Source organism: Ruditapes philippinarum, unplaced genomic scaffold (assembly GCF_026571515.1).
Source record: "Ruditapes philippinarum isolate M1 unplaced genomic scaffold, ASM2657151v2 ctg767_1_1_1_1, whole genome shotgun sequence".
Lineage (NCBI taxonomy): Eukaryota > Metazoa > Mollusca > Bivalvia > Venerida > Veneridae > Ruditapes > Ruditapes philippinarum.
In genome coordinates this window covers 183,310-211,294 of record NW_026866214.1, presented here as the reverse complement: position 1 = coordinate 211,294, position 27,985 = coordinate 183,310, and the positions used below count along the sequence as shown (strand labels likewise).

The window sequence follows — 27,985 nt, the reverse complement described above, 5'->3', positions numbered from 1 at the left end:
TTCTTCTGTTAATGTCCACAAAATAAATTCACTAAGCAGTCATAGGAACAAAACTTTACTCATTAAGAGTAAAATGGTGGTTTCCTAACTTGACCAACGTGGGTCAGTTTAGAGTATAAAGTTTCATAATTGCCACATTGAACTTTGGAAACGATCAAGAACATGTCAAATGAATGATTTACACTTGTTTCAATCATACAGTATCCACAATATCTGTTATTGTAACGTCAAGGGTTTGTTCAAGTCAAATTGATTGCTTTATAACTACTCGGTGATTCTGACGGCGTCTAAATTTTGTTCAATATATCTAGATATATTTACGCTTCAAGCCCAAAGTAGATAGAATTTATAAAGAAATTCATGCTTGGACTTTAAGAAATGTCATTTTAGCGTGATTTGAGTACATATAAATCATTTAAATATTTTGTCATTTATTTGCCTGTGTATCTCTTTAAAAATTAAAAGCAGTTTTCTGATTTGAAAGTTTAATAATATAATAGACAAAACAGCAAAAAATGTCCTAAAGTAAGTCAAACGTATCACACCAAAAACTTAGTAGTCCGTTAAATATTTACTACTTTTCTACAAGCTTTGATCTAGAAACAAAATAATGTTTTACATTGTTTTAAGTAAAAATCTGCATTTACTCAGAAATCATTTTATGATCATTAGAACTTCACACTACATCTGTCGGTAATCTAAATTATTTGTGGTGCCAAACTACGACACATCATTTCACTGTTTAATATCTTTCAAAGTGCAGACTTTGGTTAGAAACGCCAAATAATTGGAGTTTTAAAAAAAATATATAATGTAATTATATTTCCAGGACGTAACAAAAATGGAAACACATATTCAACATCGATGTCAGGTGTAGCATGTAGCAAGATTTCAGATTTTCAGGGTATTTTTCCCGTTAGTTTTGTTTATCTTCTGTTGTTTTTTTTCTCTGCTTTTAGTAAAAACGCGACTTCATACTTTTCGTTTTAAAGAATACATTTATGTAAATAAATTAGGAACAAAAAAAATTTTCAACTATGCCACATAAAACATTTTTTGCTGTATATTTTAATAATTATTTTTAGTTCTCTGTAACATTCTACTGCAGCTAACGGCAATCTTTTATGTGTTTGATGCCAAAAATATGATAAACACTAACAACGTATTGTTCGTGTACGTGCTGATATGTGCATACTCAAGAATAAACGTCCAATAATAGTCAAACATAGGTGTCATCTGCACCGCCTGAAGACATTGAAACTGGCAAAGCATCATAATTGTTTATGACTGATCCGATAATGTTTACTAACTTTCCACTAAAGTTGCTCTAAGGGTATCTTAACCCAAATCCTGTTGTTTTTTTGTTGGTTTTGCCTAAAAATCTTTTTTGTGTTTGTGTGTGTTTTTTTACAGTCTCAGAAGGCAATACAGCTGAACCATTTCTACTTTTTGACCGTTAGAAAGGTCACGATTGATTAAGTATTTTAAATGGTAGACAAAATAGTACTTTGTTTAAGATTGGCTATTATGACAAATTATTGCACATCCAAAATAGTTTATTTCACATGATAAGCATCTAAAATGCTCTAAATTTAATATTAAAACATTGAAAAACTTTAACTTGAGGAAAAATGCCTTTAAATCTACAGTATTGTCTTATAACAGTTTCCCATTGCCTTCCTGCTCGATAATATGAATGCATGTCATATTATTCATGTCTTCATTGTTTTGTAAATGTACGAAAAGCAAGTTGTAAAGTCCAAACAAACCAAAGTTTGATAACAATTTAATGGTTGTACTGACATCAAATAATTTATAACATTTATTCCTTTGATTACATTCAAAGACATTTATGACGATAAGCAATATTCAATCGTTCGAAAAATAATTTTAACAGTTTAGTTATCTGTCAGACTTTAAGAGTTGATCACTTTCTTATATTGTATTATAGTGTCTACTTGAAAGTCCTACAGATAATGATATGATATTACATTAAAAAAACATACCAAAAGTATAATTCTATCAATAGGATGAGTATAATATGTACATATTCCACAAATGTTTTGTTATTTCTTATAGAAAGGTGGTACGTATAAAGAGCAACTGGTTAAAATAATGTTTTTTTATTTCAAACAATCTTATAAGCTGAAACTATGTTGTTAGCTTAAACAATGTTATAAGCTAAAACAATGTATTTAGCTTAAATAATGTTATTGGCTAAAGCTATGTTGTTAGATGAAACAATGTTATTAGTTAAAATACTGTTATTAGTTAAAACTATGTTGTTAGTTAAAATAATGTTATAATCTAACACTTTTTTGTTCGCTCAAACAATATTGTTAGCTCAAACAATATTATTAGGCAAAATAATGTTATAAGCTTAAATAATGTTACTTAATTTAATTTAGCAAAAAATATTCATTTAAGACCGATTGTGAAACAGGTTCTTGCATCTTATATAATCACATTAATATTAATCTATATCTGTGACTCTAATAACCAATACAGGTGTCATTTGACAAGTGAAATTTGGCCATGACAAGAGCAAAGCTTGGATTTACACCTAATGGGTTGGGAGGCATTTTTACCATTGCTATTTATTTTTAAATTAGAATTTGTCGATCGCTTACGTAGAAAAGAAAGCAGAACGAAGACACAATTGTATATGCAGTCTACCAGAAAGTCAAAAATATACAAATTAGAATTTATCTATAATAGAATATCTATTAGATATATCATCTTAAAACTTCAGACCTATGCTGTTTATTTCCGAATTAAAATTTGCCGATAGATTATGCAGAAAGGAAGCAGATACAGTGCACCAGAAAGTAAGGAAAGTACATGTACTTTTCACGATTTAGTTTATTTATATCCTCTCAAAGCTTCAGACCTCAAAAGTATGCAGACATTTGATTAAATCATTCCTGACAAATGTATTCAGGTATTAACGATTTTGATAAACCACCTGAAGTCGTTAAATACGTTAGGTTATCATTTACGTGTTTTTATGACTGTAAAGTGATGATATAAGAGTTAATGGAAATCGTTATATCAAGACGAGTATAGTTATATAAATACATACTTATGAACATTATATCTTTGCTAAGTGTATCAGAAATGGGATTTAAACGACTTGATAATTCATCATAAGTAAGCCCAAATTATTCTAAAAATTTTCATTTCATAAAAGGTTTAAGAAGAATTACAAACGAGCAAGCTGCAAAAAAAATACACTTTCGATTTAGAGCTTCTATGTCCCAAAATCCTTGTTTTTTTTGAAAACACATATATTAAGGCTATGAAAAAATGAAATGTTATTTCTGCTTTTGAAAGGGCAAACATGAGTTTCATAACGTTTCAATAACAGTTTTAAAGTATGTTATATATTTATCATCTAATTGTTTGTCATAAAAATATCAAAATATAAGCAATAAAGTATTTTGACTTATATAAAAATACTCAATCCCTATAACTGTTCTTATTACAAAAAGCAACAGAAGCAAGGTATGATTCAGATATCTGGCCAATTAACAGAACAAGAAAATCTTTGATAAGAGAAAAATAAAACCATCTCTTTGGCATAATGAGATTTTCTGATCACTACTTAAACGGGTCATATTTGGGAAACTATTTCCTTCTGATTCACGGTCGCATACTGTATTGTTCTTTCTGATAACATCATTGAATCTCGTTGCGTTTTGGTCATTTTGTATGAATAAGTGTGTAAAACATGCATTGCATGTAATATTCGACACACAAAAAAAAACTATTTCCTTACATATTATTATTTTATCCAATCCTATATTTATAAGCCAATAACGTTAATATTCTTACATTGATTATGGCATTCTTACATTGATAAACGCAACAATGATAATAAGTGTACGTTAGCATTCTCGTGAGCAACTTGCACTAACCAAATTGATTGCTCTCGGTTTTATTTGTAAATAACTACGACTGGAAATGTAAATAATTTGCCCGCCGCAGAGAAAAGTTAGTAAACATTCTGTGATAACCATTATCAAAATCAATTTATTTTAAAAACATTTACTGAAAGGAACTATTTGAATAAACGTTAATTGACTACTTGTTATTTCAAAAGTTTTACGTCGTTAAGGGTATACATATTTATTGGGCTGTGCTGTATTTAACAAATTTTTATTGGTATTTTGAGATTAACCTACAAAATTAATTTGAATTGAATTGGTGTTTGTAAGTTTTTGATAAAGAGGTAATTCATCGACAAACTTATAGCAATAGCAACTTAATAATATGTGAGTGATTATTTTTTCATTTTGATTCTTGTAGATCTTTATTCCATATGGTTTACATCTCACATACACTTGTGCATGGTACAACTCTCCAGATATGATATACAAACAATAGCTATGTGTTTATTTAGTTTCCTTTTTAATTTTCTATGGGGCATTTCGCTAGTATAGTTCAAAGAGACTTCATTGAGTTTTTTGGTGTGTTTTTTTGGCATGTTCGGACTACAAACATTTTTCGAGATTTGTGCATTATTTGATGTAGGTTTTGACCAATAACTTGTATGCAAATCTTTTAGATCATTTTCCTTCAACCAGTTTTTCCAGAATCATCATTTATATTGTGCAAAATGACCAAAAATGAAAGCATTTTAACGCTTTTCACTAAATCGTGATGAGAATCAGACAAAAAGATAAATTCCCATTAACTTTTGAGCATATTTCTTTATTATTCTTTGTAGATTTTCCAATTTTAAGTCACTTGATCTAAGCAAGAAGTTCAAATATCATGTACAGTGTATATAGGCTTTTGATCTCCTTTAACTCCGCTTTAAAGTGAATTTAGTCATGTATTGATCTAAAATACTAACAGCACAGTCAAACTTTTGTCACTTTTTTTATAGATTTTATTTTTACAACGTAAAGTAATGGAATTTCTGCCATATTGTAACTAACGCCTATTCAATTTCAGCTTTTTAATTTATAATAACAATATATGACATGACAAAATGAATACGTTAAATGCATGTTTTATGAGAATAACAAAAACAAAATAACTTGTGGTAGCAATTCCTTAACAGAAGTGCACCACTAAAATTATGTTTTAAAAACTTTGTTGTCACATGACTGTAATTTTTTCTGCAGCTGCTTTGAACGACTGAAATCTTATAAAACGACCGCTTTGAAATGTGTTCCGTCAATAATCAACCAATATTTTATACAGTACTATTACTAATAGGTTTTTAAGTAAATCCTTATCATGCATTATTTGTGCCTTTATCATTTCTAAAATGTGAGACAACAACTTACCTTGCCATTAACCCAAGCTGCTGTCACCGACACGATCGTCATCTGCAGGAGAATAAAGCACAGCCAGAAAAGGTTTATCAGCACTAAAGATATATGAATATCAATTGTCGTCACCATTGTGTATAAAACCAGACAAAACATTGGAATATTCGCAATAAATACTGCAGCAATCATAGGTGCGAATATGCGGTCCAAAATGTCAACCAGAGTCACCAAACTTTGATGACGTAACCGGAAGTCCTCTATTCTTCCATTAAAATCATCATCGGCGATTGCAGTGGCAAGGTCGTCGGTGAATTTCTTTAACTGCTCACCGACAGCAAACGATAAAACAACAAACAAGGACACCGGAAACATTGAGGAGGATGAATTCAACACAGCCAGAATCCCAAGTATGGTTTTAAAAATAGCATGGTCTTCATACATCACGGCATTTTTCCAAACCACTTCAAGGTAAATGTTTTTCAATATCGGTACGTATACGAGGATTAGAGAAAACACGACCGAATTGAAAATTATAAATATAAACGTAAGAAACAGAAATTTCTTCATCATGAAACGGCACATTTTGTTAAGTTTGACATTACCGCATGTGTTGTCCCATTCGTGGAAAAACTTTGGGAGGCCATTTTGTTTGTAACAGTTCCACATCAGTAAAAGGCCTTTAAACGTACATTCAGTGCTCCATATTGTGAAAAGCAATCTCTGTACAAGAACATTGTCAAATTCATCCGCGACTCTGTAGACAGTAAATGACCTTAGAACGTTCATCACCATTAGAAAATTAACGATAAAACAATACAGTACAATAACTTCCATTTGCGGTTTGTTGTTACGGCCTCGAAAAGTAGTCCGTTTAAAGAACAGGCCAAACATTCGCATACATATAAGCAGTGGCCTCAACTGGCGGTAAATTTCCATCCCTGTGTAGTCATTGTACTCACGGGAAGTCCTAGGTTCGAGCTCAACTGTGACTGCGTGGTTTCCGTTGTCGTCTGCATCTTGTCCGTGACCTTGACCCTCAGTGCAGAGACCATTTTTGTTGATAAATTCCTTACAATCATTTTTAATCCGAGTCCGGTGCATTTTTGTACTTATACACTGTTCTATATATTGAATACAGAAGCTCACTTGAAGATAATCCAATTCCTCGCCGCTAGATCTTCTTTGAAATAATACTATAAAAACTGAAGCTTATTAGTTTTCAAATTTGAAAAACATCCCCTCCCATTTATAATCATTTGTCACTATGTAATGTTGTGATTTCTTCAGTTTCGAAAACAGTTCCAAAATATATAAGACGAATTCATATCACTCTAAATATCCGAAATTCTGGTGCCAGTGTTCAGAATAAAGATAGACTAAGTTCCGAGCATCTTTGCACAAATATTAAAGCTGAAGAGCGCATTGAATGCGCTTTTAAAAGAGGGCCAATTAAGCCTTAACAATCCTGCAAAATCATACTGAATAATAATATGACAGAGACAACATATTTTATCGACGTTTTAATGTCAATTTGTATGATTTAGATAATAATAGAGAAAGTCTGAATCGTCAATTAAATTGAATTAATGACTTTTGTAATAATATAATGATAAATCTGTGTTTGTTTATTTCAGTGTAACTAGTATATTTTAATGTTCAGTGATATCAAATGATGTAAGTTTTCAATTTAATGATGTTTGTAAGCATAAATAGTAAAACAATCTATGAAAATATATAATGTATTTTAACATTAACTTTTGATCATAGCATGACAAATTCATTGACTTCTGTGTACAAGTAATTAAAAGTAATGATGCACTTATTGCAGTGAATACAAAAGTATCTTAAATCAACCTAGTTTTCCAAAGTTCTTACATATCAAATATCTTACTTAAAAAACAAAATTGTGTTCAATTTTCCAATTACTGTTTCACTTCTTAGAATATTAAATAAGATTTCATTAATTATAATACTAATGATACATATTTTGAAATTCGAGATGTTGTATGGTTGTTTGGTATGCTATATTTTTCATTATCATCATGCTGTCATGTATTCTTAATTAAATCTGTAATCAGTCTATTTTGTTAATAAATAGTAACCATATTGAATGCAAGCTAATGGTTTTTTCTTGATAATTAATTGTATAAATTATATACATTTTATTTTATCATCGCGTTCTCATGTATTCAAAATTAAATATGTCATCAATTCATTTTTAGATTATTACAAAAAAATGTATTCTTTACAAAAAGATTATTGTTAATGTTTCATTTGATAAAAGAAAGATGTACTTTTGTTAGAATATTCTTACTCCTTACTCAACTATGTTCCAAAATGAAAATCCGAATGGTTCAATTAGTAGTAAACTCTTTTACTTTTTTTTGTGTTAACATATATCGTCATATGAAACAATTATACATTTGTATATCCTTTTTTTCTATATTTTCTTGTGGCAAAAACACTAATACATCCGTTTTATAAGCCAAAATTATAGTTATTTCCACACAATAAATGTAGTGATTTCCACAATTCATTCCCGATTGTTAATTAGTGCCTCACTTACTCAAGTAAACGTCACAATTTTTCACGCAAGAAAACTACTATCATTCTTATAACTTTTATGTCTTTTAATGTTCAAATAACAAATATAGTCTGACTGGCTAATTCAAATCAGTCGTTATCATTCGTAGTCCCTTCGATCAACAGTTTTCATTTTCTTACTATGCCTAATTTCGTTGCCGCTCTCTTTAAAAAGTTCGGCTGCTGTAGCTGCGAAAATAATTCAGTTGCCTTCCCGATAACATTATCTAGATCTATAAACAAAGCGAATAGACGATTCTCATTTCAATATACAAAATACTGAAATTTTGGGCAAAATATTTTGATTGCTGCGTAGCATGATTTTCATTATAAAATTTTACATGAGAAAAAAACAAACTTTTTAGATATTTATGAAATTGCTGCAATTTCTTTTGCAAGATTAACAGAAACGTTAACACTCAAAATCGATTTGACTTATATATATCGAAACAATCACCCGAAATATAAATGAAAAATCCGGTAAGATTAATCATATATAGGTATGATAGGCACGAAGTAACTCTTGATGTATGATAAGAATGAATAAACATTTCTGATTTGAAACGAGCTGAAAGGTGCGAAAACTTAATTTTTTTTGGAATTTATTGTTTTTACAAAATAGATAGTGAAAGGATAGGGAATGATTTTTCAAGTGCAAACACATAAAATATACAAAATGTATTTTCTAAGTTTGTAGACATTTATTTATATGGCACTTCAAAGTAATTTACAGAATAGAAACAAAATGATGAGTGATATATTTTAAATTCTATCACGCTATAAACTATTCTCCTACCAAACAGATAGGGCAGTCAAGTACATGTACAAAATTGCACAATATGTGCACAACATAAAAAACGAATGCTTTCACGTCATATGATGCCCGATATTGACGTCTGTTAACCAATTAACGTCGGAAAATTACTGATACACATAATGTTATTCAGTATATTTTTATCCATTCTCTATTAGATTAGCATGTATGGAAATAGATATCATTTTTTCTTATATTATAGTGTATCGTTCAATTGCTTTGTAATTAATCGCTCAGGCCTATTGGCCTTCGTGATTGTATTCCTACCCATTTGAACTCGAACCGTATATTATTCTACAACAATGCACTCAAAATTGATGTCTATTTCCTAATTAATTTGTAAATATTTGTTAAAATTAAAAATTTTCGTTTTTACATCACAAAGTAAAAAAAACTATCAAATTAGTGACAAGTTTTGATTAATATAAAATCTGAATCAGCAAAAGAATCGTGAAGGGAAATAATATGTCGACTATCAATGTTAAAGAAGTTCCTCTGAGGACAAAAACCCTTAAACATAAAAATGATTTTTATAAAGATCAAGTAATGCACTTTCATTAGAAAAAAATCTGCCGAAGATAATCATGAAATTGCAAATCGATTGTTAGTACAAATCTTAGCACAGTCTTGGTCATTTTGTGCAATAAAAATGATTATTCTTGAAACTTTGGGTAAAATGAATGATCAGAAAAATATGCACACAAGTTACTTGATGAGGCCTTATCAAATTATGAACAAATTTCAGAAAATTTATTTCCTGTCCATTCATATAAAAAAATCTAAGCGGAGTCCCTTTAATGCACATCGTACTAGAATGTTCATTTACTATAACAGAAAAATACTGGCTGGCCAAAAAACAAATCGTTATTATGCCAAATTACTCTAAGCTCTTTGTATTTCGTGAAAACATAAAGTAATAATTATGGCATGATAAATGTGACTGCATTATCATTAATGCGTCCAAATATATACCGTGAGTATAGTGACCATATATTAATGAAATAAAGCTGTAATTTGCTAGGTTTTTCTCATGATATTGACCTTGATTCCAAATCTTAATTAAACGAAAGACATGCATATGTTTTATACAATCTGCAATGACTTTAACAGGTTTATGAATAAATCTATAAATCGATTTTTTTTTAAAAAACAATCAAACAAGCAAATCAAATCAATAAGAATAAAAAAATCTATGAAATAATCAATCAATTAATCAATCAATCAATCAATCAATCATTTATTAATTCATTTATTCATTCATATATTCATTCATTAATCCATCAATCCATCAATCAATCAATCAATCAATCGACTAATCATTTAATCAATCAATCGAAATAAATAAGATAAATAGAAATTAAAAATAAATAAATAACTAGATAATTATACGTTAAAGGATATTCATTGATTATATTTGGCAAACTTATCAAGTATATGTGTGTTTTCTACAAGATTCGTATTGATATGGGCTCCATTTAAGACAGATATCATTATAACCATCCACAGTTCTTTTCTTGTTATCTTGATTTCAAAAATGAACGAGAAAACAAAACATTCCACAAAGCATTATTCTCTTTTTAACTTTTTCAACATTCACTCATTTATCGGGGAGAAAATCCCATCGGAAAATAATAAATTCCCATGGGATTTTCTATCCATATGTAGAGATGATATCAACTGATAAGAAATGATTTTACAATGGCTAAGTGAAAACAATTTCTTTCTCAGTTTTCTAGTTTCTTTGTGTATCATTGCCATCTTTATCATTTATCTAAAATACAATTGCATAGAAGAAAAGAAAACAAAAACTCCCACTGCTTTTTCCATTGACCTCAGTACGATGGTTGGGAAGAAGACATTCCATGATTCACCTCAATACAGCTGTATTGATAAATATAATAAGGATCATGAGTAAAACATTGCTAAGATAGTTGTAAACAAATGAAAATGCAGTTTGCTTTAGTATACAAATTGACAGCAACATGGTCTACATTAAAGATATATTGTTTATGGAGAGAAGAAATCCTTCTTGACAGAAAACAAAACAGCTTTCAAGAGAAGATTCATGTCGATTAAACAAACAGCCAAATTCTGCATACAGTGTATTGTAAACACACAAAAATAGTAATAATAGACTAAACAAAATGGACTAGAGACAAAATGCAGATTGGTTTGAAAGAGACTCAACTTTAGCTATAAAGTTAAATGTTAAAAAGCCAATGACCCCTAAAGGAACTTCATTGAGGTTCAAAAGCCTTAAGAAATGAAGAGATAAAGGGTAAGAAAAGAAATATACTTAGAAATACAACATGTATACTTAAAAGTCAACAATTGAAAATCGCTTTTTGGCCATTATTAGCATGATACAAGCGAAAGTGTTTAAACACTTTTCAATTTTATGCAATCGCAATTATATTAAAATTATGGGCAAATTATCTAAAATTTTGCAAAGAATGATATATATATATATTGAAAAACAAGTCCAGTCCTTGAATGTAAAATATCTGAACAGAGTCCCCTAAAACAGTGTTGTTTTTTCCAATATAGTATGAGTGTTGAGAAATTGAGAATTGAATATCACACACGCCAGTGATAGGGACAAGAAAGATGTAGGACTTTCCATTATTTCTCTTGAACAAATGTAATTAAAGCGAGTCTTCCATTTTTAACAGTGAAAAATGAGCATATTTTTTCAACAAAGAAGCCTACCATGATTTAATTATTGTATTGAATGAACAGTAAAGTAAACCTATGAAACATATAGATGTATGCACATGTTGCCCAGTGAAATAATTTGCATATCTAGTGACAGATGATTGAAAATAAATTATAACATATGTCTCGACGTTGGTGGTCGTATGAAATTTATAAAATATATAAAAAAGTATTTACAATTGATTAAATTATGAAGATATACAGAGTAACAGAAATACTGATCAAACATAGAATTCATTGATGCCAGCACTATTGAGTGTTGAGAATTGAGTGAGTACCGCTCAAGCCGGTGCTAGGGGGCGTGAGGGATGTTGCACGTATTCATTATCCCTCATGTACAGACTCAATCAAACCGAGTCTGCAATTCTCTTGTAATTTTTTTGTGATTAATGCTTCCGAGGGATCACTTTGTTTCCAGATTTTTGTATACTATGAAGTCTTATGTCTATTTATTCTGAAGATCAAATAATCTGATAATTCAAAATATAGCTAATAATTTAACGATTTTAATTTGAAAGTTTGCTGAAGGAAAGTTAGGGAAACAAGCTATATGTATTGTGTTATGTTCCTTTAAACGGTTTAAACAATTTTTTACAAATTTGTATACAACCATTCTTCGCAGTTATTCAGAATAACATTCCTCTGTATTAAAAAAAGAGAATTGACAAGGCAAGGCGACGTTTACAGAACGCAGCCCCCTGGCACAATCAAGCCACATCAGCAGGGCACTCAGAAGGCACCAGCCGAGACATAAGCTCCTTTTGTTGTAAAATGCCAAGTGCAACGACAACAGACTTTGTGAAACATAAATGGCTTGTCCCTCTACTCCTTTTGCTGCACTTGTGTCCACTCCCGGGGTGTCCTGCTGTGGTAGCTTGCGTTTGTCTGGGGCTGGATCCTGTGAACGTTGTCTTTGCCATATATTTGATGATATTTGTTCTCGTCATTTTGGTTATAAAATAAGGTAGACAAATAATGTTGAAATCTGGAAAAGGTAAATTCGTTTAAAGTCACGGGAACAAAGTTACGAGACCCGGTTTGATTGCCCCTGTTCATCAGAGATTCAGAACATGGAAAATGCACTCACTTCCCATTGTGCTCCTAGCATTTAATTAATTTTCAAATACAATTAGAGTGATGGATATTGTAAAGGCTGCGTCCTTAGAACGTTGCCCTTATTGTTGATCATTTGTAAATATTTACTCTAACACTAGCTTTAATTTATTTAATTAACTGATAAACAATTGCCAAGTTTGGGTTTTAATATTTAGATTTTTACAGGCAGCGTAGTCCTCGCACAGTAAACTATCCTAATTTCGAAGTTAGGTGAAAAAAGTTGTATTAGATTTGCATTTCTACATGTTCCTCAACGCTTAGGGTTCGAATCCTGTCCAAGATTCTTTCATGTGAGCAAGCTTACGGAATGTCGATGGTTCTACTCAGGCTGCCGTTCGTGCCTTAAATAATGCACGGAGAGGTATCTGAGGTCGTCCTCCACCAGTAATGGTTGAACGTCGCCATATGACTTTTACTGTGTAACTGCTCTAAGTGTCATATTTGATACGTTGGGTTGTGGAGGATTATGTAATTACCTGACTATGTTAATCAAAAATCTCGAGAAGAAAAATTAATCACCATTTAAAAGATGTAACTGATAATTTCTTGCTCAATGTGTCCACAGTTGATACGTTGGGTTGTAAAGGGTTATATAATTTCTACCTGATTATGCCAATCAAATATCTCAAGAAGGAAAACTAATCACCATATTAAAAGAAGAGACTTACATATACCTACGCGTCAAATAGTTCCTGATGTATTAGAGATAATGGAAACCATTATATGTAATGATGTAGTGATTAAGCATTGATTGAATGACTAACGACATGCCGTGCAAAACTTGTCAAGAAATCATTCAAAAGAGTCTACGTTATATTTCCTTATAAAATCAACAGACATTTAAACGAAAACAACATCTTATCTGTGCAATAATACTCACCGACTTTGCAAGAAAAAAACACAACACATACAAAATGCGCAAAAACATACATTATTATTTAATGGTTATTCTATGATCATTGTTATGTTGATTGTGACTGTGTCATATTAATGCATGTATAAACAAAAGAAAGCAAATATGCGATTTGATTTATTCTTTTTGTTTTAATTGCCCTCAAAGGGTCTTCCCCTCCTCCGAGACTAACATAAAATTTATATCAAATAATTCTACTGAGATAATAACTGGATTTTTTATTATATGAAAATATCCCATGTTTTAATACAGCTTGTTAATTACACCAAAATAGAGCAAAATGTTAACCATAGAGAAAGCCTTAAAACGGCAATATATGAAATAAATTTATGAAGAAATCACATTTATTTCCCCGAAAAAAGGAAGTTTGCTGTATTATAAATGTGTTATAAAGTTCGATAATATAGGACGAATTCTATTTGAACAAAGATAAGCTTGCAAAATTATCTAAGAACAATTTTTGAAATTCCAAACCGTTGTAATAATTTATGGAAAATCAAGGGCCTTATACGAGAAGAATATGTTTAAGTGATAACTTAAGTTTTATGAATTGAATATTCTATGTTTTATATACTAACGATCTCTGTATCCTTCAAATGTCGAATGACCATATTTAACAAGTTACTTATTGAAAGGATTAATGTGTAAAATGTCATATCACACCAATGAGAACCTATCAACCTTTCCAATAGAATACATTGTACCTATGTCAGTTAAGAGCATTTGCATTACCTTTGATCAAGAACTGTCTGGTAACTCCGTGCAGGGTGGGTGTTATCCCTACAATTCAATTTTGCTGAGATTACTGGTGATTTATTTTAGTGTTAATTGTACAGACAGACTTATAGGTATGATGTAATGACTTATAGCAGGGAAATCTATTACATCTATTACCAATGGAGCAACTAACTAGGATAGATGTCCTCATAACGAAAATAACATCATTTTCGTCAGCTCTCATAAAATATTGTCATTGAACTGATAAATATATTAGGCTGTAATATATGAACATTTTTATTTATTTATTTACTTATTTATTTATTTGTTCATTTATTTATTTATTTATTTATTTGTTCATTTATTTGTTTTATATTATTTTATTGTGACTGCAAATTTTGTTAAAACTGTTTCTGGTATCATATTCAAAGATCATGCAAAGTTTGAGGTGTGATTTATAGGTACGTCCGCTTAAAGAAGATCCATTGTATGAATAAAAAAAGAATAAAACAACATAAATTTTTTTAGTAAATTAATGATGATATCAATTTGTTTATAATAACAATTGCTCAGCCATATCATGAAAGCAATGTCTAAGACCAATCGAGGCAAACCCAATTTCCTACAGAGATATATAGAACTTTAGATGACATGGTACTTAAACGCCTCCAGTTGTCATAAAAGAAAATGCGCCTTTCTTCAGTCTGATAAAAATGTCAGTAATAAGGTTTTATGCTTGTTAAACTTATGGTTGTATTTTTCTGGAAGGTTAGTTATATATTAGCATGCAAATATTATAGAAATATTCCGCCTAGAACTTTCTATTGTAATATTGTAAGATTGTCAGATTTATTTAGCAACAAGTTAAGAATCTTTGGAAACTATCTAAGGAAGATGGTATAAAAGAGGAAACACAACAAAAAATAAAGATATATACATGAATGAAACAGGGGAAACACTGAGCCGTCTGATCATGGTCTTGCACTGTTCACTTTTCAGTCAGTACTGATTTTGAAAATTTCCCTAATAATTAAGAATGGTTTTGTCCAGATTAAAAGATGGGCAAATCAATTTAAGATATTTCGCAGGTTAATGGTTTGTACCTTTTATGCTGAAATGTCCATTTGTGAGGTGATACCCGGCTTGGTTATAAAAGTTGTAATTATGCAATATCTATCTGAAAATGTCAATGAAATGTCTTAAGAAAATAAAATCAGTCTGGAGAAAAGAATGATCAGTTTTCACACGTCATATAATTCCCGATGTATTAAAAATAATGGCAAACATTATATGTAATGATGTTGTATTTAGTGAATGACGAGTGACATATCGCGAAGATCTGGCCAAGAAAGTATTCATAACAGTCTCTGTCCTGTTTGCTTGTCAAATGAACAGACAATGGAGTAAAATGAACTTTACTTAATCAGAAAAATGAAACAGCAAAGACTTACCCAGAGCTATAGAAATATGCGACGAGCATTCATAAATAAGGAAACTGTTAACAAGCAAAACACTTTATTACAAATAAAAACTCCCACATAAATTATTTAAATACTTCAAGACTGCATTGGTTAATCTTGTAATTCAAATTAACGTTAGAATTGCTATGGGCTCTCTTTCTATCATCTAGCATCAGTTATGGTAAAACGTTATGGTAAAAAACGTCTGAATATTGGTTCCTAGCAATGCACTAACTACAGATAGTGTCCTTGTTCAAGACTCAGTCTTTACCCCATTCTGTAGCTGCAAGACCATGATTTGGAGATAAAACTTTTTTTGCTACTATGAGTACATCATATTTCGAACAGAAAAGAAAAAATGGTCAATACAATATATCAGACTTTTGTCGGCCTACACCCCAAACCAAACTGAATTTTCATAACTTAATGAATTAAAGTATAATCATCTAAAAACTCCATACACCACTGATATAAAATTCAAATTCAAACCGAAAAAGTAACTGATTATAATACATGCACTTGTAGGCGTATATGAGAAAGTTACAAAATTTATTCTTTTAGTGAATCTAATTAGCAATTATCAGAAAGATCTAGAGTAAAGGTTATACATGTGTATGGCGGGAATTGAAACACGTTGTGTCCAAAACTGTTTCATACCAAAAAAGTCTTTTGTTTTTCAATAAACAAGTCGATCTCATCTGATACGCAATTCGATTGTTGATGAACCTCATTTGTTACTAACGCCATGTTGACTATATCATAATGATAAATATAAAGGTAAAACGTGTGCTTCCATTGAAATCATTAAGGACGTGTATTTGGGACATTAAAATCACGTTAAGATGCAAAAGATAAAAGACACCCGCTGTGATACGTCAGTAAAGATTCATGTTATCATTTACCGATGAATTAATAAAGTAAACTTTAAGTAGCTATAAAATATTAATTGATTGATAAATGTACAACAGCCAAGAAAAATAAAAAAAACAACATTAGCTGTACAATGCCTTTGATACCACATACTTTCTTTCAGCAAGGAAAACCCTAACAGAGCCATAATAGCGCAATTTCATCACCAGTTAATATAACATACGAGTATTTAATTATATAGATCAACTAATTTTGAGGCAAAAGAAAAACTATATTAAACACAATACATTCTTTGTATACCTTCTTAATATGCCTTCTTAAAGTTGGCAATACATCGAAAATAACTATATGACGCTGAACTGGCCACATTTTCTAAGGTCATGATTTTAATACCAGAAATGATTAACATTTGAATCCAGATCATTTATTTCGAAAACTTACTCCTTCTTCGTTTCTGATAAATTAAAAAATTCATTCCAAATGTATATGAATTATTAATCTTACTAAATCTGTTAAAAAGACATACATAATTGAATGTTGAATAGATATGAGATAATTCTAATGAACTAATTCAGTTGCTCAGTTTTTAACTGTGCACACCAAGCTTTCAATAAAACCAAATTGACAAAATGTCAGCCTCATGGCGATGATTTGCTTTATCATTTAATAAAATCATTTCGTAACTCATAACAAATTTAAAAAAAAAGATAGTGTTTTACATTTAATGTTGTCCGAAAAAGAAATTTCCAAATTGTGTAATTGTCACATTACTTTATCCGTGCAGTTTATCTATTCTGGAAGATACGCTTCGAAAAACACAAATTTGAAGGTTTGATACTGCGGAACAGTCAATAACTTATATAAATCTTTGAGTTTTATGGACCCAATGCTCTATAGAAAAACCATGATACAATAAAAACTATGATTATCCAACAGCTAGATATTGTATATATCATCTGACTATATAACTACGGAAGAGCATTAGTGCCAGGTGTATGTTTTTTATTAACTCGAAATTTCGAGTTACTAACTCGAAATTTCGACTTACTTATCTCGAAATTTCGAGTTACTAACTCGAAATTTGGACTTATTAACTCGAAATTTCGACTTACTTATCTCGAAATTTCGAGTTACTAACTCGAAATTTCGACTTACTAACTCGAAATTTTGACATACTTACTTGAAATTTCGACTTACTAACTCGAAATTTCGAGTTAATAAAAAACACGACTTTCATTGGTTGCCGGTGAAAGCAAGGATTGAATTCAAGATACTTTCTTTCGTGTGTAGCTGTTGCACATTGACAGAGCACCTTTTACATTCAAAAATTTCGAGTTAATAAAAAACATACACCTGGCACTAATGCTCTTCCGTATATAACTCATTACTTATTATATTTTATATTTCTCATCTGCGGATTTTTCGAAATTTTACAAAATTTAACACTTTTAATATAGCCATACTCACCAAGAATAAAAGTTGAGCCGCGTCATGACAAAACCAACATGTTCGCTAACAAGTTCGCTGTTACATGTAGAGAAACTAAAAAAAGGTCTGCATGGATCCTGATCAGACTGCGTGGATGCGCAGGCTCGTCTGGATCCATGCTGGTCGCAAACGCACTATGTTGGTTTTGTCATGGCGCCGCTCATTAATAGTTTGTAAGCGTGCTTTAAGTAAGGTGCTTTGCTTGATAAGGAAACACTCTCCGACTGTGATAATTTGGTTAATAATTATAAAGAGCACAATCTTAACCTTTATATATATTTATCATATAAACTTGTCTAAACTGTCTGTGAAAATATTGATTATACAAATGATTAATACACAGCGTCTGTCAAAAATAGGATGAGTTTTTTTTTCCAAAATGCTGGATTCAAACTCTTATATTTGTCTCAAATTTTGGAATCAAACTATTACATTTATATCTTTACGTTTCAGAAAAAAAACCTGCACAATGTTATCAAAATGATTTGCTTCATATAAACTTTTTTTAAAGGTATATGGCAGTGCATTGATTAACAAAGATAAAAATTAGAATGAGTATATCAATACTCATGTATCCTTAATAATCAAACTCCATGTTTCGCAAATTGCATAAAAATGAATAGAAAATTTAACAAAATGCTAGAAAACATGAGTTGATTAATTTCAATGAGTAAATCATTAAAAAGTCTTACAATTACAAAAGAATGGAAAAAATGAACGTTTAGTTTTCATCTCTCGTCAATTATCTTAACAGTCCAAAATACTTTGCAATACATTGTATCTGGAGTAGAAAAAAAAACATTTTACGCCAATCACATTTTAAAAAATGTACTTTGACAAAGTCGATAATAAAGTTCACACCTCTTTGAGCTTTATGCTTCTTGGTTACAGTATAGCATTTTAACTTATTATTATGCATTGCTATGCAATGGGCACCTAAAAATGTCAGTCTATGGAATTTGAAATAATTATCATCAATTCACAAAGGCGAGTGATCAGTTCTTACGCGTCAAATAATTTACATGGTAATTAGGTTAAAAATGTTTCTATGTTGTAAGTGAATGATGAGGGTCATGTCTTGCAAATATTGTCGAGACGATATCATTCAAAGGTAAAACTGACATTACTTTGTCAGACAATCAAATTGCACAAAAACGTACCAAAACTATCAAATGTGATGTATTGTGAAACATGTTTGAATCTCAAAAATATGCTATGTTACGTACAAATGCAAAAAAAAAAAACATTAAAACAAACAATAAAAAAAATTTTGCTACAAAAACTTTGGTATTTTTTTCTTGATCAAACTTTCTTCCTTTTCAATGAGTAACTATCAGTAAGGACCAATGCCAATAATGGCATCTTCCTTTTGACTAGAACTTGGGAATTGAAATTAATACATCATTTTAATAAAACATTTGATCGCATGATGATAAATGATTATATTTGCGATAAAGAAAATGTGTTTTAAGATCTATAATTTTGTCAAAATAATCTGCATAAAAAAGGTACAAACTTCCAAAACTCATCAAATAAGTAGTAAATCGATTTCAATGACGCTCTTTTATAACTTGTGACAATTTAATTGTATTAAATTTATATGAATATAGGTAAAATGTGTAAAACATTACATTGCTACTTTTGACATCATAAGGAAGTGTATTTAGGACATTAGAATCGCATTAAGGTATGAAAAATAGTATGAAAGAAGAGGAGGCACCTGCTGTGATACGTAAGTTAACATTCCTATTATCATAACTTAAAAATTCATAAAGATAACTTAAAGTGGCTATGAAATATTAATTGATTGATAAATATTCAGCCGCCAAAGGAAGATAAGCTGTTAGATTCCTTTGATTATAGGTTTTATCTTGGAAAACAAAACCATCACCAACAAATATAGTTTATTAAACAAAAAACCAAGAAAGTAGATAAGAAATAGTACATAAATTTTGTTCAAAAGAACAAATGTATTGAAATAGTAAGGAGATGGATAGTTGTTGTTTTTTTTCAAAATCACACACGTGAAACAAAAAAATAAAACTTAAATTAATAATCAAAATTTTAGTTTAGAGTATTAAGCTATATAAATGAAAATAAATTTTTATTTCGATTTTGGAAACATATTTTAAAAATAAAATTTTAAATAAAACATGAAGTGTATGGAATTTTAATTATCAAAATAACAAATTATACCAGAAAAAAATGTATAATGATAATTGTTTCATCAAATCGCACGTACTTTCTTCGTTTCTTTCGTTAATATCAGCATCATGGCTATGATGTTTTTGTTTGATCATAAAAAATATTAATCTTATTACATCACTAAAAAGAAATTGGAAAAAAATAACTTTCATTTACACTGGGATGATTCTATAGTTATTAATTTAATAAATAGTGTTATATACAACTGTTTTTTGAATGCTTTCTCTCATTTTTCAAACTTTAAATTAATAGATTTTATTTATTATGCTAGATCTTTGTTAATTGCCTGAAAAATATAGATGACCACAGACAGGACAGAAACCATTTTTTATTACTATCACCCAAATTCAAAATCATGAAATTTTATGAACAATATGCAAGAATTGACTATTTGGGTTATTTGTTTGAATGAAAGTTAATTGGTAAGTCATAAAAAACCACCGAGACTCAACGGTACTGCAAATATAAGTTAAAATCATGAACAACTTAAATTATGAATGGTATGTATTAAATGCCCTGTAGAGCTGAAATTTTGCCCAAGAAATGCTAACATTTTTGTTTCTCAAAAATGTTTTGGTATCTTGTTACAAAGGAATACTCATTTTGCCATATAGATAAACTATCTTTTGCTTTTTTCACTCTGTTTGTTATTGGTTTAATCATAGTGAAATGTTATTTTTATGGAAGTCAAAATGCTACTTTGTCCACATATGTCACATAACTGCATCTTCAGCGTACGTTTTTAGCTGTTTAACATCTAACATGCCCTAAATCAATTTTTAAAACATTATTAAACACATGTTTCACATTTCTATTTGGTTCTTTTTAAATATGTATTTATTTTAGCAACAACTGGATATCTTATAAGCATCGATCAATATTAACTTATTGCAACTACATTCGTAGACAAAGGAAATGTAAGAACAAACACAACATAGTAAGTCTGCGTTCTCAGAACGTAGCCCCGTAAACCAACAATTTCAATTGGAAAATATATTATATATCATTTCAGAATCATGGTTATCAAACGTAAGGAAAACAAAGTACTAAAAAGTATAACGTTACATTTAAAAACTGAACACTAAAAATGCGGAATGCATTTTATATAAATCAATAAATCAAGATTGTTTTCTTCATTTTATTTGTAGTCTTTACGCATGAATTGATAGAGATATGGTTTATGTTGTAAAGCATATATATGAGCTCATTATTATAGTGTGACAGAAGTACGTGAGTACCAAGTTAAAGAAAAACAAAAAAGAATTGTGCTTTTCAGACAAAAGATCTATAAGAGCAATAAAGCAATTGTATAAATGCAAGTTTATATTACTAGAAGTAAGTTATATGTGAAAATTTCGACTGGTATGATTTGAATTGTACAGTATTTATTGTTCAGCAAATTTATATAGCTCTATAAAATGTAACGTAAGGACCATATTGATGCTACCCTACAACGCATTTATCATTATAAAAACATGAGTATAAATTGAAATGATTTGATTGATTACAATATTTATTTACAAATATGAGTTGAAATATCTCTTGCATTTAGAAATGAAAATTTATAATATGTAGATATTTTATTTCGATTACTGAATTTGCAGAAATGTTCTGATATAGATTTGATTTGGAATGTTGATGCATTTCATCATTATTTTTTAATCAAATCGAACAAAAAAACCGAAGGAGTTTATAACGCTTCATTTTTAAATATTTTCTTTGCAATCCTCATTGTGTTTTATAAAATAAATCTATATATCTTAGATAATTTAGAAAATATAATAAGAAAATGAACACTTTGCACATACAAAAGTATTTAGAATAATGTGAAAGAAAAGTCTGACAACTTGGGTTGATATTCTTTTCAATAATCAAATCATAAAATAAGTTATATACTATTATAAACTAAAATAAAAGTACTTTATAGAATTTCTACTCATCATTTATATTGCAGTTTACTCGTAATGGTGTTGCAAAATTCTTTGAAACAATAATTAGTCGGTGCTAGGGGGCATACACATTTCAATCATCCCTTATGAACAGACTCAATTAAAGGAATAGGAATGGATGGATTGATGTCTGTCTAATATAAATATTCATCATCTAAAAAGAGGTACCATGACAGTTTTTCTGTTGACATCAACCCTATAAGTGAGAAATTCGTGTTTTAAGACACTATTTTTTACTTGAGAAATAAGTTCATGGGCGCCGCCATTTTGGTGTTCTGTCATTCTCGCGAGACAGACGAGACCGAGATTGTGACGTGTTACACCCACTTCCGGTATAGGTGTACACGCTGGTACAACTGAAATATATCTTGATGAAGAACTTATTAATCTTATTGCGTACATTATATATTATTTATGAAAACATCATAGGGAACTGAATTGCTTTAAATAATTAATTAATTGAAGACGCCGCGACATTAATTATCATTTGTCCGATTTTCAAGCTTGCTGATGATCCCACCACATGATTTAAGCAATGACTGCTTAATTTTCAAAAAAAACCATCAATTTAATTTGGGTACTATGAGAAACTTCTTCAAATTGACGATATATCATTTTATTTTGTACTTAATTTTCGCTAAACAAGCTGTCCGAATACATGGAATAGGGTACATCGCCGGTCATGTATCTTTTTTTCAGCGTATATAAACTAAATCCAATATGCAGAGATCTGCTGAGGACGCGATTTTTCGCTATTGACGCTAAAAATGAGAATGGCGCAGGAAAATAGGCAGCCAGACTAATATCGTATGAAAACAAAACTGTCCGTTAGGTTATTTAGGCACCCAGTCAAAACTGGTACCAACAGCAACAGGTTGCCCATTCCCATGTAATAACGCATATTCTCGGGTTTATCCAGTTCCCTATAGCTTTTTTCCACGTTATCTACTTACACAATCCCTTTCCCACACAGATACGCATTTCTTCTACCGTAAATTTAATCAAATAAAACAAAAAATCATAAATCTACTTAATATTTAAAATGATTATTAGTAACTAAAAAAAATGTGTTGCTATTTTATGAAATGCTGTAATTTACAGTATAATTTGAAAGGTGTGGAACTTAATTTCCCCTAAGGTCATTCAGTTCACTGATGAAGCGTAAAAAATAGATGTCTATTTCGTCATTAGAATATTTGACAAGGGTGATTAACCAATCACGGCAACATTGTGCATGATCAAAAGGTCTGTCGGCACAGAGGCATACAAGGAGCAATAAAAATCGTCGGTACACAGTGTGACAGGAACATTTGGTGCAAATTAGGAACAATTAAAATGGACAATGCACAGTATTAGACATAATAGTAAGAACCAGCAATTGTGTGAATAAATTATGCAAATTAGATTTTTGAGCAGCCAATAAAAATGTTTTGCCTGCAGTTAATATTAGGCTACGATTACGATGCGCAGCATCATACGTTGACAGACATGTTAACAATTTACTTTTCAAAAAAGTTGCTTATATTTTTAAATTTTGTACATCAATTATAAAATATGTTCACACCCTTTAAATTTGAAAAATCAGAATCAAACTGCAAAAATGTAATTACATATACTATTAAGAAAAAGTTTTAGTAGGATTTTTATAATAATGATAATTATCGCCGTTCAATAATTAACAGCCAATTATTCGTTGGTGCGTTTGTTTATTTAATTGCATTATTTGATTGTGAAACTTTGTTAAATAATAACATGTGTATTTATTGAATCTGTGAAATATTGTTTAATTACATTAAGATGAGACTTTAATGAACATAGCATTGTTTGGAGTAACGGGCATCACTGGCCTGAAGTGGTGCGACCGGTAGACGTTGATTTTTTATTTTTTTCTTTATTTTTTATTATTTTTATTTGTGGATATTGTTTCGTATTTTGAACCATAAAAAAATTTCCTCTACACCTCCTGTGAAAATTAAATTGTCTGGTCAATACTTTATTACATTAATATTTCGCTACGATTCAACTAGATTTAGATGTGGGGAAATGACATCACGCGCACCTGTTTTTATAAGGCCAATACACAAACATGGCTGCGCCTACTGATTTGTAGAAATCGGTGATTTAGCGATTTAAATTTTGTTATCATTCGTTTAATATTATTATTTGGCGGCAGAAAATTTGCAGATTTATTATTTATAGTATTCTTTTTCGGAAATCAAGTTTTTATTCTAACCTTGTCTTTCCCTTTAAACCGAATATGCAATTTTCATGTACTTTTTATGTTTTCATTGCTTCCCAGAGATCACTTCTTTTCCAGATTTTTATAATAAAAATCTATGTCTGATAACTGCTAGAGACAAACATATTGTCTTACAAAAGCTACTGTTCCTCTGATGATTTGATACAAAAACGCCCCCAAATATCATAAAATAAAGATGCCCTTTCCTCTGTTGGTAATAAACGTTTGCAATGAAAAGAATTTAGACATGTCAAAATTACGTAAGTTTGTTGTGTTTTTTTTCACTGGAAGGATAATGAAATATAAACATGTCAATATGAGCATTCTTTTAAGATTTTTAGTTTGTTTTTCAGATTATAGTATTATTTAGTATTATTTTCAGAATATATTAATTTTATTTTATTATTTTAAATTATTATCATTATTTATTATTATTTTCAGATCATATTATTATTCATTATTATCTTCAAATTAAATTATAATTTAAAATAGTTTTTATAATCTATGGGTAAAGAATGAGAAATGTACATTTTACTTGTAAATATACTTACATGCCCTGACAAAAGTATACTAGAATGATGTTCTCATTTCGTGTTCTTTTATCGTAAACTTTGGGGATGTACATGGAGTACTAACACACACTGCACATATTACAAGTTAATTTAATTTAATGAATTCATCACACTTGTTTTTACACACTTTTGAAAGATATAAGTACAAATGTATTCAGTTTCATCCTTGGTCAAAATAGCTTACCATATCACCTCAAAAATGTTCTAAAACAAAATATTATTATATAAAATGTAAATATAGTTGTTCCTAATAAATCATTTTGAACTTTATCAACATGTCATTTTCAGAACTAATTTATAAGAATATCTAAATGTTACATTTCTTTTCTTTTTTTTAACCAATATTTGAAATTCTTATGGAAAATGTGCCTATTGTAGACCAATTTACTTTAAACATGAATTTAAATTAATGTTTACCATGTTTATAGTTTTGCTTTTAGTAGATTGTGCAAATTCATCTATCAATTATTTTTAGAACAAATGAACAATGGATCTTCTATACAAAAAATGTATTTTTTAAACAAGTGCCAATCACAAAATTATAATAACATTTTGATACCGGTCTGACACAAATACTAAACAGTTTCTTCTTCTGTTTCGAAAAATTTATCAATCACTGTAATCATAAAAAAAAATTCTATAAAATCAAATGCAGTTAAACTTGAACCTTAACAGATATTTTTTTACATTGTTTTAAGAACTAAACAATGCATCTTATTTAAAAAGCATTGACAAGTGCCAAGAAACTATAGGGAGTAACATTTTGGTAATAATTTCAAGCGGATACATAGTTATGTTAAATGGTTCTTTTGTTGTATAAAACAAGCAAGCCCATAGAAACCAACATATCCCTCAACATGCCAAAAAATATGGTAATCTTATTTTTTGTCTTCTTTATTTCCCTTTTCATTCAACATTTACTTTCCCATTGTTCGTGCACATCATATAAAATTGAATTTTTTATTAATTTGAGATTGTTTCAATGAAAATCTCGTAAAAAGGTGATTCCTCGGAAGCATTAATCAAAATAAAATAACATGAAAATTGCAGACTCGGTTTGATTGAGCCTGTACATATTAAGTTGTGCTCATTTAAACACCTAGCTTTGCTTATCATCAAATTGACGTAATGATGCCGTCATGGCGATGAGTTATATGTTTTATCATTTCATACAAGCATTTAATCACTCGAAACAAAATGAAAATAAAAACTGTTATAATAATTGTTGATTCTGCGTTGTATCAAATATTTGACCACATCAGATGCTAAATCTTGTTGTGTTTCTTCCAACGAAAATCGTTTGCAGTTTGACATCATATTCACTTTTTCCAAAAATTTCAGCAAATTATTCAGATACTGAGCTACTTTTATTTGCACAATGGTGTGCACCAAAATAACATGGTAATTGTTGGTGAATTGCTCAATGTGTCCAGAGTTGATACGATGGGTTGTAAAGGGTTATATAATTGCTACCTGATTATGTCAATCAAATATCTCAAGAAGAAAAACTTATCACCAAATTAAAGGAAAAGATTTACATAATATATTTACGCGTCAAATAGTTCCTGATGTATTAGAGATAAAGGACACCATTACATGTAATGATGTAGTGATTAAGCATTGAGTGAATGACTAACGACATTCCGTGTAAATCTTGTCAAGACATCATTCAAAAGAGTCTACGTTATATTTCCTTGTTAAATAAACAGACATTTTAACGAAAACAACAACTTTCCGGTGCAATAATACTCACCGACTTTGCAAGAAAAAAAACACACACCATGTGCAAAAACATACATTATTATTTAATGGTTATACTATGATAAATGTCTTTGTTGATTGTAGATAAAAAAGATTTGCCAATTTAAGGCCAACTGAGTCACGTGGATGCATTTATAAACAGCAGAAAGTAAGTCTGCGATTTGATTTATTCTTTTTGCTTTAATTAAGCCCTCGAAGGGTCTTCCCTTTTCCGAAACTTACATAAGACGAAGCTTATTAAAACGAAACATGGTTTGATATACTGTGTTGGTTTGTGATCTCTTTACCCTACTAGATTAATAAGATAATATTATTGAGATGATAAACTGGATTATTTTTTTACATGGAAATGTAAAATGTTTTAATTTTAAGTGACATTATGCTCAAATTTTCATAGTCAAATTGAGCTGAACTGACTATATATTTTCAAAATATTGACTATTAAAATGGTGATTGACCAACAGTTCATATTGGAAAATGTTTTTGATAAACTTTAAAATCTGCTTAAAATATAAAAAAAGACTGGCCCACTCTTTTTATGAAATGAACGTTACAGGTAAATTCTAATGGATATTTACGAAAACATCGTTTGGATCAATGCGTTGTTTATTGTTTAATAATTGTTTTTGTTAAAAGGAATTATGGCAAAATGAAAACTTATTTTGACTTTTACCTGTTCATTCATTTATACACTTGAATGGGCATAATGTCACTTTAACTTTTTTTAATTACACTAAAATAGAGATAGAGAAAAATGTAATCCATATAGAAAGCCTTAAAACGGCAATGTAAAAAGGATGCAATCTCAGTTTGAATAAGCCCAGTCATGAACAGTACTGATATATGAAAACTACCGGCAACGCCCTCTAGCACCGGCTTAAGCAAAACATGAAAATTGTGAATTACACTAAGATTAACTATTTAATGAATTTCTTTATAGATCTAATACTGTACGTCGCTTTTCATTGGATAATCGTGACGTTTATATAGTGGTTTATACACGGCTATTGCAAAGAAATCACATTTATTTCCCCGAAAAAAAAGGAAGTTGGCTGTTTTATAAATTGGTTATAAAGTTTGATAATAAAGGACAAATTCAACTTGAACAAAGATTAGCTTTCAAAATAATCTAATAACAAGCTTTAATCTTCCAAACCTTTGTAAAAATTTATGGAAAATCAAGGGCCTTATACGAGAAGAAAATGTTTTAGTGATAACTTAGTTTTATTAATTAAATTTACTACTTTTTACATATTGATTTTCTCTGAACCCTTCAAATGTCGAACGACCATATTTATCAA

At 29.8% G+C, this 27,985-nt stretch overlaps 1 protein-coding gene across 2 annotated transcripts in view; it reads right to left on the bottom strand.

Moving 5' to 3' along the window:
* The window catches only part of LOC132731738 (uncharacterized), a 66,728-nt gene that overhangs the window by 20,849 nt on the left and 17,894 nt on the right, over positions 1-27,985 (bottom strand). The window contains exon 1 of one of the 2 annotated variants that reach the window (XM_060717987.1): positions 5,298-7,121. The exons of the other annotated variant lie outside the window; for it this stretch is intronic. Coding sequence (XP_060573970.1) covers positions 5,298-6,383 — 1,086 coding nt within the window. The 5' untranslated portion in view covers positions 6,384-7,121. Of the gene's footprint in view, positions 1-5,297; positions 7,122-27,985 lie in introns of those variants that run through there. 2 annotated transcript variants of the gene reach the window in all.